The sequence below is a fragment of the Orycteropus afer genome, unplaced genomic scaffold, assembly GCF_000298275.1.
Source record: "Orycteropus afer afer isolate SDZICR_OR568_19922 unplaced genomic scaffold, OryAfe1.0 scaffold01079, whole genome shotgun sequence".
NCBI classification, from domain to species: Eukaryota; Metazoa; Chordata; class Mammalia; order Tubulidentata; family Orycteropodidae; genus Orycteropus; species Orycteropus afer.
This window is the reverse complement of record NW_006922666.1, coordinates 211899-230254: the sequence shown is the minus strand read 5'-3', so window position 1 is coordinate 230254 and position 18356 is coordinate 211899. Positions and strand designations below refer to the sequence as shown.

At 35.8% G+C, this 18356-nt stretch overlaps 1 protein-coding gene across 1 annotated transcript in view; it reads right to left on the bottom strand.

The window, feature by feature from the left end:
• The window catches only part of LOC103212728 (cilia- and flagella-associated protein 47), a gene marked incomplete at its 5' end in the record, with an annotated part of 285428 nt that overhangs the window by 62501 nt on the left and 204571 nt on the right, over positions 1 to 18356 (bottom strand). The window contains 5 exons of the mRNA XM_007958686.2: positions 288 to 444; positions 3298 to 3402; positions 6561 to 6672; positions 10178 to 10285; positions 12182 to 12357. Of these exons, the coding sequence (XP_007956877.2) occupies positions 288 to 444; positions 3298 to 3402; positions 6561 to 6672; positions 10178 to 10285; positions 12182 to 12357 (658 nt within the window). The remainder of the gene's footprint in view (positions 1 to 287; positions 445 to 3297; positions 3403 to 6560; positions 6673 to 10177; positions 10286 to 12181; positions 12358 to 18356) is intronic.

Genomic DNA, 18356 nt, shown 5'->3' with positions numbered 1-18356 from the left:
GAGTGGCTGGGGGGTTTGACCCGCCAACCTTCTGGTTAGCAGTCAAATGCCTTAGGCACTGTGCCACCAGACCTCTTTGCACCTAACATCAGAACCCCAAAATACATGAAGCAAATGCTGACAGAATTGAAGAAAGAAACAAGACAGTTCTACAGTAAAAGTGGGAGAACTCAATATACCACCTTCAAACTTACTTTTAAGGAGTAAAATGTTTTGATTCTATCAAAAATAAAGTTTGATTAACAGGTATAAAATAACATCTATAAAATATAAGAAATTTAACTTACTGGTTAGTCTGAGATTGATGAGAACATCGTCCATGGTGGGATTACTGTAACGTATAACAATAGGTTCCGGATATTTGAGATAGGTGGCTACTCTTTTTGTTTCTACTGGCTCAGGCAATAGTCCTACTCCAGAGAAGAAGAATTTCCATTCTTTAAACTGTTTAGAGATAAAAATGCATAGCATATTTGTCCTAGCACATGAATTTTATTTGCAACACTTAATACACGTAATACTCTTAGACATTTCAGAAGATAAGTTTTGTTTTCCACATTAAACATGTATTCTTTTATTTGCCCTTCCTTTTCCTAATTATTTTTATTTTATTTAACAATAAATCAATATGTTTCTAAACTATAAAAGAAGAGTGTAAGACACCAATATTCAAATATAAAACTTATTTCTATGCATATAAGTTTACTTTCAGGACCTCTGGTAGCATAGTGCCTAAGGCACTTGACTGCTAACCAGAAGGCTGGTGGTTCAAACCCACCAGCCACCCCTCGGAAAGAAGATGAGGCAATCTACTTCCGTAGTGATACTGCCTCAGCAACCCAAGGAGGGGTCGTTAAGAGTCGGGCCAACTCGACGGCATATAACAACAACGAGGTTATTTTCAGTATAGAAGAAACTTTAACAGAAAACCTTACATTTCTGCCAGGCTTTTTTTTAAAAAATTAATTTGTGTAACAAATGGAGGGCTAAACACTAGATGAAGCTTCTAGCACCTTAGGATGAATTTGAAATGAAATTCAGATAGTTACTACATGAAGGCAAGGAAGACCAAGCACAGACTGAAGTTTCCTTAAAAGTTTATCCCCAGTGTGTCGTGTAATGTATGTTCTTTGTTCAAATCATATGAAGGGGTCGCTTGGAAATTATTTGTGGGAAGTTCAATATGGCTATTGTTCCCTACTTGGGTTTCACAAACCTGCAAAACCCAGTCTGAAAATGTTCTTTTTGTATTCATTTAGAAGAAAAACCCCTCGAGATTATAAGAGACTGTGACTCAGTTCGGGTATCTCATACTTGTGCACAGAACACTTTACTGTTGCAAAGGAATAAAGAGGTTATTGGTGTCACTGAATGGTACTTGAAAAATGTTGATTGGTAGATGTTGTTTACCTATATTTTCACAATAAAAATGTCATGTTAAAAAAGTAATCAACAAAGACATGGTTTATAATGTCCCAAAATAAATCCATGTTTCTAAACCTAAATTCCAACAAAAAGAGGGAAATATGCTTTAAGATTGTTCCAAAGTAAGACAGGTAGTGAAAGAAAATCCATAACATGTTTCTTTGAATATAGAGGATTGCAGAACTATATATAAATTTGTGTTTTATAAATCTTTTAGTGATTGCATTATTTTAAAGGCTCATTTTACCAGTGAACCCAAGAGAAGGAAAAAAAATTGCTATGATTTATACCCCTCCAATGGTGAAAATTTATTCCAAACTCTTAGACCTAGAAAAATAAACTCTAAAGTCTTAGTGCTTTTTTTAAAAGAACAAAACAAAACAAAAACCTTCCTTAGACATCTACATCTACATTATATATATTGTATTTTCAAAAATTCATTCAATTAATACTTTATAATGAACTGTATTTTGTTTGGAAAGGATGTGGATTGGGTAAATGAAACAAAAGAGGAGGACCCAATTGATTCAGAGATGAAAAGAACAGGAAAGATTGAAAAGGTCAGAGCAATACATTAAATAGGTTGAAAAGATCTGGTCCCAGAGGCTAAAAGAATGAGTTATTGATTTATTCCAGCTGCGGGCAACTCCTTGGAGACTGGCTACAACATGGAAGGAGATATTCAGAATGACTGAAATGAGGCATCAGTGCTCAACTGGTCCACACAAGGTGTGAGCTGATTCTTGTTCGATTTTTTTAATGTCTGGTAAACAATGTCCTTTTCAACTTCTAGGATTAAACTTTTGCCTACTTATCCTTGAATAGATAGCTATGATTACCACAGAAATGTGAGGAATAATATTTTCCACAATGATTAAGTAAGATGGAGAGGTTCTATCCTTGGTTTGGAGCATTGAAAAGATCATCTTGTTAAAATTGTATGTGTAAAATAAAATAATCATCACCAATATACTTTCTACTCTGAGAATTACTGCTTTTTTCATTAATATTTTTGAGAATCAAATCTACTTCCAGTGTTTACTTCAAATCATGTATAGGTCAGTTATTCTTGAGAAAACTTTGCAGTATCAAAATAATTTTTCTAAGGATAAATTACACAGTTTTTAAAAAGGACACTGTAGTCATCCCCATGCCCTGCACTGTCATTGAGACTTGGCATTACATTTGATTCCACTGCCCCTCACATGGCACAGTTTGGATTTCCTTTTGTCCTCAGAATTGAAAGTATGTACCTCACCATTTACTTTCTTCCCTGTTAAGACCTGAAGAAGTGAAAAATAATAATAAGTGAAAAGTTATCTAAATTTTTGTTGGAAGTAAGAGAATTACCATCACAGCAGGTAGCTGTGAAAAGTGGTTGTGGAAATGCGCTAAAAGCAGACATCTTGGGTTCAGATATCAGCTCAATCTCTTACTAGCTGTGTGATCCTAACTTACCTGTCTCAGTTTCCTGATCTGTGTAATGGGCTTGATAATAATACTTACATTATAGGACATAGAGAGAGAATGAACTGAAAAATTCTTAGAATGACATGTTGGGCATTTAGAGGAGCTCAAAATAATGATTATTGTGTTTTTAAATTACTATCATTCAGGCACACTGTACAGATGAAATGGAGTAAAAAAATGACACAATTATTTTCATTCTACTCTTTACATTTTTATAATTAAATTCACGGATAAGTTGAGTAGTAAAACCCAAGTCAGAATATCACATAAATGTCAGTAATGTGCCATTATATTAAAAAAAACAGTTTCTTAAATCTGGGTGTAGATTCTCCCTCATTCAAGCAATCTAAGAACACAATCCTCTAAATGTAATTAATCTGATTTGGTTTAAGAACATCATACCTGCGTACAGCGGAAGGATATCGTAGATTGGTGAGCAGCCCTTCCGAGTACAGTAGGTTGGAAGTGAACAGCTAATTTTATGGTGGTGCGAGCACCGATGACCAGCTGTGCAAATATAGGAAGAAGAAAAAGATAAACAGCAATGAGTACTTTTGTGAGTCAGCAACTTTGTGTTTTGGCTACATACAAGGTTGATACCCTTTGATAAATGTGTGGCCTTGCACACCTTCTCCTCTCTCAGCATGCCTGCTCGGCTGACATTTGTAAATCACTCTGTGATAAGAGTGTTTGCTAATGCTCACTGCATGTTCTTCCCCAGCCACTGACCACATTAACTTACTTGATATGGAAAAGGAAGTTGGGCTTAATTTTGTAAACTGAGTTAGAACCCCTAATACAAGATTTATGCCTTTTATTCTGAAGCCCATAACTCATCATCCAAGCCATGGTCCATATCAAACTACCAGGAACCTAAACTGTAGGTTTGGTGGTGTCAAAGAAATGAGTGACTGTAAGCACAGATTTAAGATAAGCTTCTTTTGTGTGCAATGAAGTTCTCCTCATCTTTCTTCCACACTCACTCATGGTATGACCGTGATCTGCTTGAATAATGTGAATCTGTTGGGATGAATTTGAATGACCTCTTTAAGGACAGTGAAAGAAACCAGTGACTCTGAAATATAATGGGGGTGTGAGTACCTAATGTAACCAAAATGCTAGACTATAGCAAATATTTCTTTTACCTCAGGCTGACTTCTCCTCTGACATCTCTAATATTTCCGGGTTATAAATTAGTATAGACGTCATGAAAGCAAATTAATATCAATATAAATTTTATCAAAAAGTAAATAATAAAATTTTGCAACTTAGAAAATATGAAAAAAGCCAACTCTCTTTCTCTTTCTGGCACAAATGGTTAAGTGCTGGGGTGCTAACCAAAAGGTTGGTTGTTTGATCCCACCCTGAGGCACCTCAGAACAGAGGCCTGCTGATCTGCTTCCAAAAGGTCACAGACATGAAAACTCTATGGAGAACAATTCAACTTTGCACACATGGGACCATCATGAGTCCAATGGAAATGGCTCTAGGGGAACTGGTAGTAGTATGTGTATATGTGTGTGTGTATATATATATATATATAGAGAGAGAGAGAGAGAGAGAGAGAGATAACTGTTAAGCACCTGACTGCTAAACAGAAGGTTGGCAGTTAAGTGGCAGTTCAAACCCAGTCACTCTTCATGAGAAAGATCTGGAGACCTGCTTCTGTAAAGATTAGAGCCAAGAAAATCCTACGAGGCAGTTCTAATCTGTAATACATGGGCTTGCTATGAGTTGGAATCTATCCCATGGCACCCAATAACAACATAGTTATACAATTTAAAAAGATCCTTAATTTCTTCCAAAAATTCACTGAAAAATGCATTTCCTATAGTTTCAAGAAGAGAAGGATAAATACAGTTAGCAGGAATTTAACTACAGAAAGCCTACTAGTTTTGTGTAGTAGGTTACATTTAATATGCTGCTGCTGCTGTTGTTGTTATGTGCCATCGAGTGGGACCTGACTCATAGCGACCCCTCCTTGGGTTTCCGAGGTGGTATCACTACGGAAGTAGATTACCCAACCTTCCTTTAAGTGCTGGAAATTTTAAAAACTACAAAAACATTTTATTAAAAGTAAGTGTCAAGAGGAAAAGATATTCAAGTGAAAATTGAGTCAATTGAATGTGGACTGAATACTAAATGATGTAAGAGAGTGATAAGATTTTAAGACACATAATCTGAAGTATTTAGTGTTGGAATGGCATGATTCCTACAACTTACCTTCAATAAAATATTAAATTATTTGCACATATTAAGTGCTGAATAATACTAGTGGATAAAAGAAAGATCAAACTAGAAAGCCATGATTGGAAATATTAAAGAGGAGTATATATTCTTAATTATTTAATATAAGGTGGTTTCTGAAAATAACTGACATCTAGTTAAGTGGCAGTTACATGTGCTACTGTGCCAGGAATGGCAAATTGAAGAGGAAAAGAGTCACATTCATGTCAAAAAGAAAATTTCAAGATCAATCCTGAACTAGAAGGTTGTCAGTGATAGGATAGTATCTGTGCTCCTGCAAGGAAGACCATTTAATACAACTATAATTCAAATTTATCCACGAACCACTAAGCCAAAGATGAAGAAATTGAAGATTTTTACCAACTTCTGAAATTGATCAAACATGCATTCAAGATCCATTGATAATGATTGGTAAGTGGAAAGTAAAAGTTGAAAACAAAGAAAGAAAATATGGCCTTAGTGATAGAAACAACTCCTGAGATAGATAACAACAACAACAAACGATTTGACACATTATGGTAGCTGAGAACTAATTTCATACTACGATATAATTAGGTGGCAACTGGTGATTAATAAGACATGTTAAAAAGATATAAAAACACTATATTGCAGATTTGTTCAACAATCATTAAGGAGAAAATGGTAAAAAGCCTTTGTTCAAATACTTCATCTACTTAGGAGAGCTTTGTGATTAATGTGAGGTCCTTTCTTAAAAATAGTTTATAACAATTACCATTTTAAACTTTACCCTAAAGTATATTATTTTAGGCATACAATTCAAATGTTTGGTATTATTTATTTTGGAAACAGTCATGCTAAAAAGCTTCAGATTTTGTTGTGTAATGTGGGTGAAGGAGAAAAGTGATTGATGCTCGCTGATTGACCCCAGTCGTTGTTGTAGACCCTGGACTGAGAAAATGTGACAGAAGGAGAGGAGAGGGGAACAGTCTGTAAGCGGGAGGGTATGTGGGCAGGAACTCAGGAAGAACTAAAAAACAGCACAGGAACTCAGGAAGAACTAAAAAACAGCTGGGCTTTTGGGACTCTGGACACACATAATGACTGCTGAGTCAAAATCATAACTGGAAGACTATTGCATAAACTGATTCTTAAAATGGTCAGAAAGAAAACGCATACAGTTTATTTACGACTTAGTGATAATGAGCATGACTCATATGCTTCCATATGCTCATATATACTTTCAAAAATTTATATGAACATGACACTGTTTTTTGATAAATCAAAATTTGAGGAATACACACACACACATACACACATATGTAATCAATTTCTTTTTAAATCGAAGAAATTTTCAACCTTATTAATAATTCAAATGACAATATTACAGGGTGTTCCAAAATTAGAATTGTGGAATAATCTAGTAATGGCTGGTTACTTAGCTTTCTGAATGCACTTACTGGTGTTGTTCTGTTAATGTCCAGGACAAAATTTACGGGATTACTGTTTGTTATTTCCAATGCTAAGATTTCATGTGTAGGATTAGTCAAGGAAATCATTTGAGTAACACATCTGGCAGAAAAATTAAAGATAGTTAGATTCCTAGCACTCATAAACTTACTTAATGATAATTCTATAAATTAATAACTTTTATGAGTTTCAAAATAAGAATGATCATGTATAAGCTAATGACATTTTGCTAAAATAAGTAATACCTGATCCTCCATTTTTTAAACCAAATGTCATTGCAAATTGTATATTAGAAAAGATTCCAGTTTTAGGAATAGTGTTTACCCATTATTTTGTAACTGTACACCTACCCAAGAAAGCTATCTTAGTCTAGAAATGATAATAAAGAGTAATAAATCCAAAATTTCTCAATAATATTAATACAGTTCAAATTAATGGTAAGTAAATACCAAATATGTGACTGACAGCTATGCTCGAAGCAAAGAATATCAAAGACGACTGGTAATTCTCAGTCGATGATAATTTCTAATGCTTTTTATGCACACTCCAAATAATCCTGCATTATCTTTCATAACCTTGAACACCATAATACTATAACTTTATCTATGCACAGTTTTGCTTATCTCTCTCTTTACTGTCTCTTGATCATAACCCCAAAGGGATCAAGATTAAATCTAAAAGATATCAAAACTGTAAAAATATAAATGTAATTGTCACTAAACATATATTATTAATTTTTACAGTATCACGGTCCTCTGAAAGGAGAAAATTAACAATATGTGCTGGGCAGAAATCACTCCCTTAATGAGCATTCTATAATTCAAATGAATGGCCATTTTCCTGATTAGTATACAAAATACAAATTTAACAACTTACTCTAAATCATAAATATATTATTTCACCAAGCACATATATATTTTACTGGGAAATTGGATGAAAATAGCTAAACTTTTATCATTTGTATTAAATAAAACACATTAAATATTATGAAAGATTTCCCATTATTATTATTATTATTTGTCATTGTTAAGCAGCTCCTTGGTATTATGCAGAAAGCCAGTTGTCCCAAATTTTCTCATAGGCACTTTCACAGAAAAATATGAATATTTTCAAACTAGGTTTCTATGCTACTGTGAGGGAAAATGTTTAATCATCATTCAGAAGCAAATTTGATGTTCATAGTTGATGCAAAACTCTGGGTTTTAACTGTTTCTAGTGTCTTATGTTTTAATTCAACACACTAAGATTTCAACTTATTCCCTTGCCAAGGTCAATTTCAAACACAGCTTGTCATTAATTGAAATTGAAAAGTGTTTATAAATGAGTCCTTGCATCTGTTTAGATAATAAAGTTGCAGGTACTTGCCTTGGACTTGGCTATAAGTAAATAACTCAGAAAATACAGTAATAAGGGGACCATTTATTCTATTTCTATTTACCGAGATGGCATGTGGCTACTTTTACTACTATAAGAAATTAAAAAGATAGAAAAAGAAAGTTGGTCACAATTTCCTAAATAGTATTTGATCATCATCCTTCCTAAGTTTTAATTAAGTACATCCATAAAATGGACTTCTTCAGATATAATCAGCATTTAAATCTCAGGTTGAGGCAGGTTAATTGCTTCACATATTTTGGTACTAACATCATTTATTAGATCTTTCCAGCAAAAGTTTTTCAGAGATCTATGATTTGTTATATTGCCTTTTTGATAAGGTCTCTAAGTTTTAGGTGACAGAAAAACATGAACTGAGAAAATTAAGGCTATGTCCTTACTGCACTCATTATTAGAACTTAAATAAAATAAATAAATAGAATATGTATTTTTAAATTGCTTGTTGTTGTTGTTATGGGCCGTTGAGTTGGACCTGACTCATAGAGACCCCTCCTTGCGTTTCCGAGGCAGTATCACTACTGAAGTAGATTGTGCCATCTTCCTTCCGAGGAGAGGCTGGTGGGTTTGAACCGCCAGCTTTCTGGTTAGCAGTCAAGTACCTTAGGCACTACGCTACCAGAGCAATAAAAATAAATTAGAATTGAAGATATGTCAAGCCTTTTTGCAGTTGCAGAATAAAATAAACCATTCACCAACGAAGACATTCAGGCAGCTAACAAACATATGAAGAAATGCTTGTGATCATTAGTCATTAGAGAGATGCAACTCCAAACTACAATGAGCTCTTACCCCAGAACTAACAGGTAAGTTAAAAAAAAAAAAAAGAAGAAGAAGAAGAAAGAAAGAAAAATAAAACAACAAATGCTGGTGAGGGCATGGAGAGACTCAAACCCTCATACCTTGCTGGTAGGACTATAACATGGGGCAACCATTGTGGAAAAAGGTATGGCAATTTCTTTTAAAAAAGCTAGAAACAGAAATACCATATGATCCGAAGGTTGGGCAATCTACTTCCGTAGTGATACTGCCTCGGCAACCCAAGGAGGGGTCGCTATGAGTCGGGTCCGACTCGATGGCACATAACAACAACAACAACTAGCAATACCACTACTAGGCACATATCCTAGATAAATAAGAGCCATGATACAAAGAGATACATGCACATCCATGTTCACCACTGCAATAGTATTCCATTATGTATACGTACCATACTTAGTTGATTCATTCCTCCGTTGATAGGCATTTAGGTTGTTTCCATCTCTTTCCTATTCTTTCAACCAAGTTAATATGTGTCCATCTTCTAGTTAGTGGTTTACCATCCCTTCTCCACCCAACCATGTTAATCATCAAATGATATTTCTTTTTATGTGAAACCCTATTCTTGACTTTTTACAATAGTAATCTCATACGATATTTGTTCTTTTGTGATTAACCAACTTTACTCAGCATAATGTCCTCTAAGTTCATGCACTGCCATCAAGGAAATTCGGCTCATAGGGACCCCTTCTTAGGTTTCCAAGGCGTTATCACTATGGAAGTAGATTGCCCAATCTTCTTCCAGGGAGTGGCTGGTGGGTTTGAACAGCCAGCCTTCTGGTTAGCAGGCCAATGCCTTAGGCACTACACTACCAGAGCTCCCCCTAGCATGGCCATAAACTGTGGAAGACACTAATTATGACTGAAAAAAACTGGCTTATATCAACCAGCTTGTCGATTAGGGTCTCTTTGACTCAGTCAACTGAAGCCAAATCAATCAAAAGAGCAGAATTTCCAATGAATTATTTTTACCTGCTTTTACAATCCCTCCTCAAAAAATTAAAGACTTCTCACTTGAGCAATAACCCAGAGTTTCTTTGTTAGATGCTCTCTTTCCAAGCTATATAGCCTTCCCTTTCTTTTCCAAGGGAAAACTTCACACCAAATTCAGACCAAATGTTTATCTGCTAGCTGATTTAGCAACTTAATAAATATTTGTTTAAAGGTCTCTTTCTTTTTGTTGTTGATTTAACAATATGAATGGTCATATCTTGAGAGAAAATGGCATTAACTAAGTTTTCCACAGGGTAGTCTACATATCAAACCTATTCTGGAAAAGAAGAACAAACACTGGAAATATTTTTATTTCTTATTCAAATATTAAATGCATTCTAAAATAGTATCTACTATCTATTTTTCTTTCAAGAAATAACTGTATCTATTAAATAATACTTACTTTCCAACCTCACATTTAACTTCCGGCATTGTAGTAGCCTTTGGTGATTCAGTAGTTAATCTTAGTGCATACCAGAATTCTAAACCCACATCAGGTTGAAAAATAATGCTGTTGGAGAGAAATATAGAACATATTTTCAGTGATTTTAATTTTTATAGGAAATCTGGCAGAAAAAAATCCCAAACTGGTTGAAACAGGTGGTTTAAAATGCATTAATTGACAATTGCTCAGAGTCACATTCTATTCTCATTATGGATACATTTTTAAGTTTCTCATTTTGCAGTGAGAAAATCATGTCATCATTTGTTACTCAAGAAAAACAGTGTCATGGTCATTAATATCTATTTAAAAATGCCTTCTGAATCAATGAAAAATGTTTAAACATAAGAAATTTAAATGCCTTGCAGGATCTTCCTGGGAAAATACCTGATTTCTAACTGTGATTAGATTATTTTTAATTTGTTGAACACTTGTCTATTTTCATATGAAGATTATCAAGTAACCTGCAGTTCAGGTGGGCTTCCCTTATAATCAGCATGTGCTTAGCTCTTGGGGATACAGAGCTTGGGGTAATCTAAAATTATAACTAGACAGGTATACCAGTTCTGTAACCTATTATTTGTGCAACTTTGGACAAGTCACTTAACTTCTTCGAGCTTCAATTTCATCATTTATAAAATACTGGGAATCATTCCTACCTCTCAAGGTTGCTGTAGAAATGTCATGTGTTTATGTGTGTAAAATACAGGGTCTAGTGTCGTCAATAACAGAGTAGGCAGTCAATGAGTATTAGCTAAGATTATTTCTTTTAATATATGTTGATGAGGAAAATTCTAGATTCAGTTTCTGCTCACAAAGCCCATAAAATCACACCAGAGAGATGAGACCAGCCTACATATCTAATGGTAATCTATCACAAAAGTAACTGTTATGATATGTTATAGTCTTATATCCATGCTTCACATTATGAACAGAAAACTACCCTTTAAAATTTCACAAAAGTAAAAAATTATTCATTTATTAATATAACAGTTACTTGGTTTCAATGATAAGATGCTGTGCTAGAGGTATCAAGAAGAATTATCATTACTTGGAAAAAGGATGTAACTGGCAAAGGACATTTTCATGTAAATAATAATGAAATAATATTGTACACACCAATCCAAATTCAATTATAGTCTTTAAAATTTTGATAAATTGAATATTATGTAAAATGGATCATTTTACTACACTAATTGAGTTAATTGTGAATATAGAGGCTATGTGTTTTCGTGTGAGGTTATGTATGTTGTTCTTGTTGTTGTTATTTGCCATCAAATCAGACCCAAATCATAGCGACCCCTCCTTGGGTTTCCAAGGCAGTATCACTACAGAAGTAGATTGCCTCATCTTCCTCTGAAGGAGTGGCTGGTGGGTATACAGTGCAAATAAAGTTTTTCACAATTAACATGTTATAAGAACACTTATCATTACACTGCTAATGTGTGTGTGTACATGCATATATATGGGTACAGACGTACATATATATGTATATAAGTGTGAATATAAACATGCCCATGTACACATGGATTTTCCACATAGAACAACATTCTTAATTTAAATTTTTCTATGTTCTCCAAATGGATCATTTCTCTTTAAATTGACAATATATATTAATTTTCATCAAGGATATTGGAAGTTTAATCCCTAGTCCTTTTGAAATTATTTTCATTTAGTTTAGATTTAAACCTAGAAAGACTTAGGTCATGTAAAGTGAAGTGAAAGAGGGGGTATAGGAGAAAATTAGCAATTATTTAATGTGATATTTCAAGAAATAATATTTTTGCACTGAAGAAAAGAAAAGGTAATTCTAAAGTATCATATTTTATCAAGGAGTGAAATTTCACAAATCTAAAGCTACAAGCAAGTATAATCTTAATGATGATATCGTACATAGAAATAATAATTTTAAAAGACAATTTCAAGGATTAACAATGAAATATATATGCAACATTCAAACCATACCTTTCCTCTCTGAAGCCTGTATTAGCTGGAGAATACTTAACAACATAGTTGATAGTTTGTTGAGGATTTAGCGCCAGTCTGGTGAGTCCAGTAAGGGCTGAATTTGTTAAGGACACATCTAAGTGAATAATGGTGTCGTCTGGATTCAATAAAGGTATTTCAATGCAGACAGTTTCCTACAATTACATAACAAATATATAAGCAGGTCTTAGTGTCAGCACAGAGTCACTGTTCTATGGAAGCAACCGTAAAGAAAATTGTTATACAAAATAAGGCCATCCTGTTTTTTTTTTTTTCCTTGATCTAGTTGACTTACTACTGAATTTATCTCACCAATTTTAAAACCTTTACATGTTTTCCTTGATTAGTCTTGGTAAACAGCAACATTATGATGATAGTTTTTACCAGAAAACACTACAAAGAAATCCACATAACTAACGGCTAACAAAACTGTAAAATTACCTTAAAAATATTTTTCTCCAGTACCATTAGATTGGACTATCTACTTGCGTAGTAATACTGCCTCGGAAACCCAAGGAGGCATCGCTATGAGTGGGATCTGACTCAATGGCAATGGGTTAGTACCATTATTACTATGAGGTCCATTTTTCAGTGTTTCCTTTAACACTCATGCGTAAGTATCACCAGAAGAGATTGTTAAGAAACAGAGTTCTGGCTCCTACACCAGATATTCTAATTTGGTAGATCTGGGATAACTACCCCTTCTTGGCAAAAGAAAAAAAAAAAAATACCCACTACCATTGAGTCAGTTCTGACTCATAGTGACAGAAGAATTGCCCCACAGGGTTTCGAAGGCTGTCAATCTTTACGGAAGCAAACTGCCTCATCTTTCTCCCCCAGAGTGGCTGGTGGGTTCAAACGTCTGACCTTTTGATTATCAGCCAAATGCCTTGACCACCATGCCACCAGAACTCCTAGATGTGAGATAAGGCCTGATAATTTATATTTCTAAGAAACTCCATGCAATGCTGCTGCTTCTGATAATGATCCAAAGAAAACACTTTAAGTAACACTTCACATTATTATCAAGTAGCAGAGACAACCTGAACCAATAAGTCAGAATATGGTGATCATATAAAATATACTGGTTGAGCTTCTCTAGTTGACCTTCTAAATTCCTTCTCTCTTCTTCTTTCTTGCATTACCTCACATATAGACTCCTCCTTATGCTACAATCTTCTCCTCCTAGCAGACTGTATTCTTGGGCCAAGTTCTTTTAAGACTGCTGAACCCCAGCCTCCTTCCACAGAGTAGCACCCACTCTGACCCAGGAGGCCATCTTGGGTCACTGGAAATAGTTTGCTCCTTTTATAGTCATTCCCCCACTGCATGATCCAATGTCCTATCAGGAGTTCAGCATAAGCCCATGGTCATTAAACCAGTAACTTCCTCTCCTTATAGAAAATACCTCTCTCACTATCTTTTGTGTAGTTCTATTGATCCCAGTTAAGCTCACCTGGACTCTGGTAGGTGAAAAGAGAAAGGAGAAAGTGCTCCTGACTATGTTGACACTTTCCTTCCTAGTAACCACCTTGTTCTTCCTGATCAGTCTCTGGCCATCTCGTATATAGGCTAGAAGTGGGTGATAGGCTAAAAGCTTCTGGCCTCTCTTGATGTGGCAGCAACATCCACTGCCCACCAAAAATATGTGTCCCAATTCACAGTATGAAGATGCTATTGGGAAGCAGTTGTCCAACCAGAAATGACATGTTCTGGACCTGCTTGCACCCAGGCACAGTCATATGACTCTAGTTGTAACCAATGGTATATGAATGGCAGTGATGTGTGTCACCTCTCTGCAGAGAGATTAAGAAATTAGTGGAAATTTACCTCTCATCCCTCTTCTTCCAATTATCTATTGAGGCCTCTTTGTTCCTTAAGAACAGTGGAACCACACAATGGAAGGTGCCTAGCTCCCTGAATCACAACCTGCAGGACACTACTCACCAAGCCAATAACTAATGTATCAGAACGTTACAATTATGGAAAAAAAACATGTTTATTGTCTTAAGCCATTGAAAATCCAAAGTTTATTTCTTACAGCAGCTAGAGTACCCTAACAAATATATCGAGCAAATCTAAAGTAAATGATACAGCGGCCCCTTTCATAACTTAGAGATCAAATTACCTAGGGTTCTTTGGTTTGTGACTTTATTTGAAAATCCAAGGCAACAGAAAAGTTCCCACTAAACATCCAGTTTTAATTTGTTTGTTTTCTAACTCTACTAGAATTTTTTTTTGTCCATCACTCTTTCTCAGCATATAGAAAAATACCAGAGATATTCAGAGATGCTCAAAAAATTTTTGATCAAAGAATAAAAGGACACACTATAAATGGCTTTAGTATCTGTATATAAATATGACCATGTTTGGTATTCTGTATAATCACAACTTTTAGCTAAATAAAGAAGCAGCCATGTAAAAATATAACTCTGCAGAAGTTTCAAAATCTTGGGTTAACCCAGCTGCCCTCCTGCTTGAAAGTTACTGAGCAAAGAACAGCCTCAGATGGGAGGAAGGCAGTAGATTTAAAGGGACTTTATCACTTGGTTGCTGGTTCACATCACCTCCTGTGCAGAAAAGTTTAATTCACTGTGTGTTTCAGGTAAAAAGTTTATCACTTAATGCTCTCACTGGGTCAAAGTAAGTAATAGTCACATTTTTGTCCCCAAAGAGCTTAACTGAGTAAATGGCAATCAACTCCAGTGAAACATTTTTCATCATATTCTCTTCTAGAAGATAATCATGACTTAATTACAAAGGATTATTTCTGAGTTCCAGTATGCACAAACATATTAATTTAACTAAGGTCTATTATTCAGAAAATATTCAATTTTAATTTTATTCAATTTGAAAACACTACTACAGCAATAAACAAACTGCACCAAAGGGTATTTTGAAAAGCACCATGTGATTCAGAGGAAGTGATAACTATAATCTGTCTCAATGAATTCCCTAAATTGAAAAGTCAGTGCCAGCAGTTCAGCATTCCAAAGGACCAGGTAGGCTGCTGTAATTAGAAATGCAATTGTCATTTTCTCTGCCACTGCCATCTGCCTGTCACTGTATCTACTGATGCTATGTCTCAGACCCTTCTATCCTCAGTCCACCACCATCCAACACGAGGCATACAAATTGCAGAAGTGTGATCAAGGTGGGCTGCTGTTGTGAGGATGGGGTAATGTGGGTGAAGTTGTAGTAATGGGCAGCTGGGAGTTGTGACAAAGCCAGAGCCCCCTGAAGAGGTTGTGGGCTTATTTATGTGTATTCAAACATTTTCCATAACCCAGGGAAACCGAGATCTATGAAAAGCAGTAACACACAGAAGATATCTTATTGCAGGGACACATCCCTAAGAAGTACCCTCCTGCTTGAAGAGCTCTCTCTCTACACACCCACTCCTCACTTATCAACATGGTTAGGTTCCAGAGACCAGGTGTTCTGCGAAGATTAGCATTATACAAAAATGGAAGGTGACCACATCATTACCTAACTACTAAATTACCTCTTTACATACAGCAAAATCACTTCATTACATAACTGCCAAACCACTGCCAGTCATGGCCAAAGCCAAGTTGACACATCACCCTAACTGCCATAGCCAGCATTACTCTCACCTTGTTGTTTGTTACTGCCAAGGGTACATCGTTAATGTGCAAAATAGTTGCATAGGAGATTTTTTACTGTGGTCGTAAATGTAAAATACTGAATAATGAGATAGTAAGTGAGCAGTAAGTGTATACACGTACATAGAAACTAGTTGGCACTGAGTCAATTCTGACTCATGGTGAGCCCATGTGTGTTAGAATAGAACTGTGCTCCATAGGGTTTTCAGTGGCTGATTTTTCAGAAATAGATCACCACGTTTTTCTTTCAAGGTGAGTATGGGTAAACTAGAACCTTCAAACTTTCAGTTAGCAGCTTAGCTCATTAACCATTTGCACCACCTAAGGACTTTCCAGCCACTCCTCGGAAGGAAGGTTGGGCAATCCTACTTCTGTAGTGATACTGCCTCGGAAACCCAAGGAGGGGTCGCTATGAGTCAGGGCCGACTCGACGGCACACAACAACAACAACAACAACAACAAAGGACTTTCTCTCTCTCCTTGTGAAAATGAGAAAGAGAGAGAGAGAGAGAGAAAGTGTGTGTGAGTGAGAAACACTGAAATTGAAATTCTTACCCTGAAGTAACACTGAAGTAAATCATTTGGATTATTTGTCACACGGACAGAGAAAAATGCTTAGATACAGTAGATATGTCTTAATGAAACAGTTTGCAATTATTCTCTATACAGTTGGTGGATATTCACCCGTGTGTGTATGTGTGTGTGTTTTTCTTGGCAAGTATTAGGTGTTTGGACTTGGATGATTTAATCCAATTAGATTAGATAAAATAGACAAATGTTCAGACAGACAGATAAATGGATAGATAGATATCAAATGTTCAGACAGACAGATAAATGGATAGATAGATATAGACAGGCAGATGGAAAGATATACATAATAAAGGTACCCTTCCTCCTGGCAAGACATGTAATTTGGAGAGCACAGTGCCCTCAGCTGGTCCTTTCTCTGAAGTACAAACAGTTTCATTCTTGGCCATAGCCTTGATTGCATTTGTCATTTGAAGAATGAGTTTTAACTGCTGATTGTTAAACCCATTAGCATTACATAAAAAATCAATTAAAGACTTCCCGATAAGTAATTTAGGAACTACATTGACTGTTAATGTCTATATAAAAGCCTAGTGTGTGAGCTATATAAATTTATGAAGAACATTGTATCTTTTTGGGAGCCAACAAATGCTTTCAAATGTAAATAAGAGTATAAGCAGAATAATCGACACTAGGAAGGACCAGCTGTGCTGACAAAAGTAAAAAGTTATCTGCTATACCAAGAGAATAAGGAGCTCTGGTGTCATAGTGGGTAAGGCATTTGGCTCCTAACCAAAAGGTGAGTGGTTCAAACCCACCAGGTGCTCTGTGGAAGGAAAATAAGGCAAACCACTTCCATTAAGATTTACAGTCTTGGAAACCTAACGGGGGTCTCTACGAGTCAGAATCAACTTGGCGGCAACAAAATACCAAGAGAATAGCACACACTTCAAAAAGCTGAAAGTTGAGTATATAATGATGTTAAGCAGAATTGCAGGAGGTCTGTTAACTGAACAAGGAGATTTGGTGGTGCAGTGGTTAAAGCATTTGGCTGCTAACCAAAAGGATGGCAGTTCAAAGCCACCAGTCGCTTTGCGAGAGAAAGATGAGGCAGCCTGCCTCCGTAAAAGATTTATAGTCTTGGAACCTCTAAGAGGCAGTTCTACTCTGTCCTATAGAGTCACTGTGAGTCAGAATCAACTCAATGTCAGTGGGTTTGGTTTGTTTTTTACTAAGCAAACTCTGTCAATAGTTGACAGCATCAAAGATTCAGATACATTCCAATATTCTGCCCTATCTTCTTCAGCATACTGTCTACTCCCCTATGGTCTCTAAAGGGCTGCAGCACTTCCAAGCATCAAGGTCTCATACTTCATCCAGAGCCCTAAAGAGAGGGCAACCTTTAACAGTCATACCACATGCCCAATCCAAGACTAATCAGTAGCAAGAAGATTTGGGGTTAGCATGCTCTAGAGTCTTCCTAGCCTCCATAGAGCACATAGTCGCATTGTACCTGAAATAAATGAAGGTTCTATTAGCAAGAAGGGATGTCTGAGATGGGTTGTAGCGTGGGGAGAGAGGTTGGAATGAAGGAAGGTAGTCATAGTGCTTGGAGGTTTCTGACCATAGGACATGCAATGTATACCACAATAGCTTCAAACAGAAGTTATGTCAAATTGAAAACCAAATAGTTTTTGCAGTTCCTTAGTGAGATAAAGTAGCTCAACTCTGGAAGACAACAGAAAAACAATCAAAGTTGGGGATGAGGATTATATGGGCCATCTTTAGGCAATGGCACCCATGGACTAAGGAGAATTCTCATCAACAGATACATCTCACATTCTTTCACTGAAAACATTTTTTCAAGAAATGTCCTTCAGAAGTGCTCTGTGAGTGTCTGGATAATTTTCCAATAAGCCCCTTCTAGATAATTTAGCCAGAGTTTGTTTCTAGTATAATTTTTAAAAATTCTTTCTGAAAATATATTTATTTCAACCTTA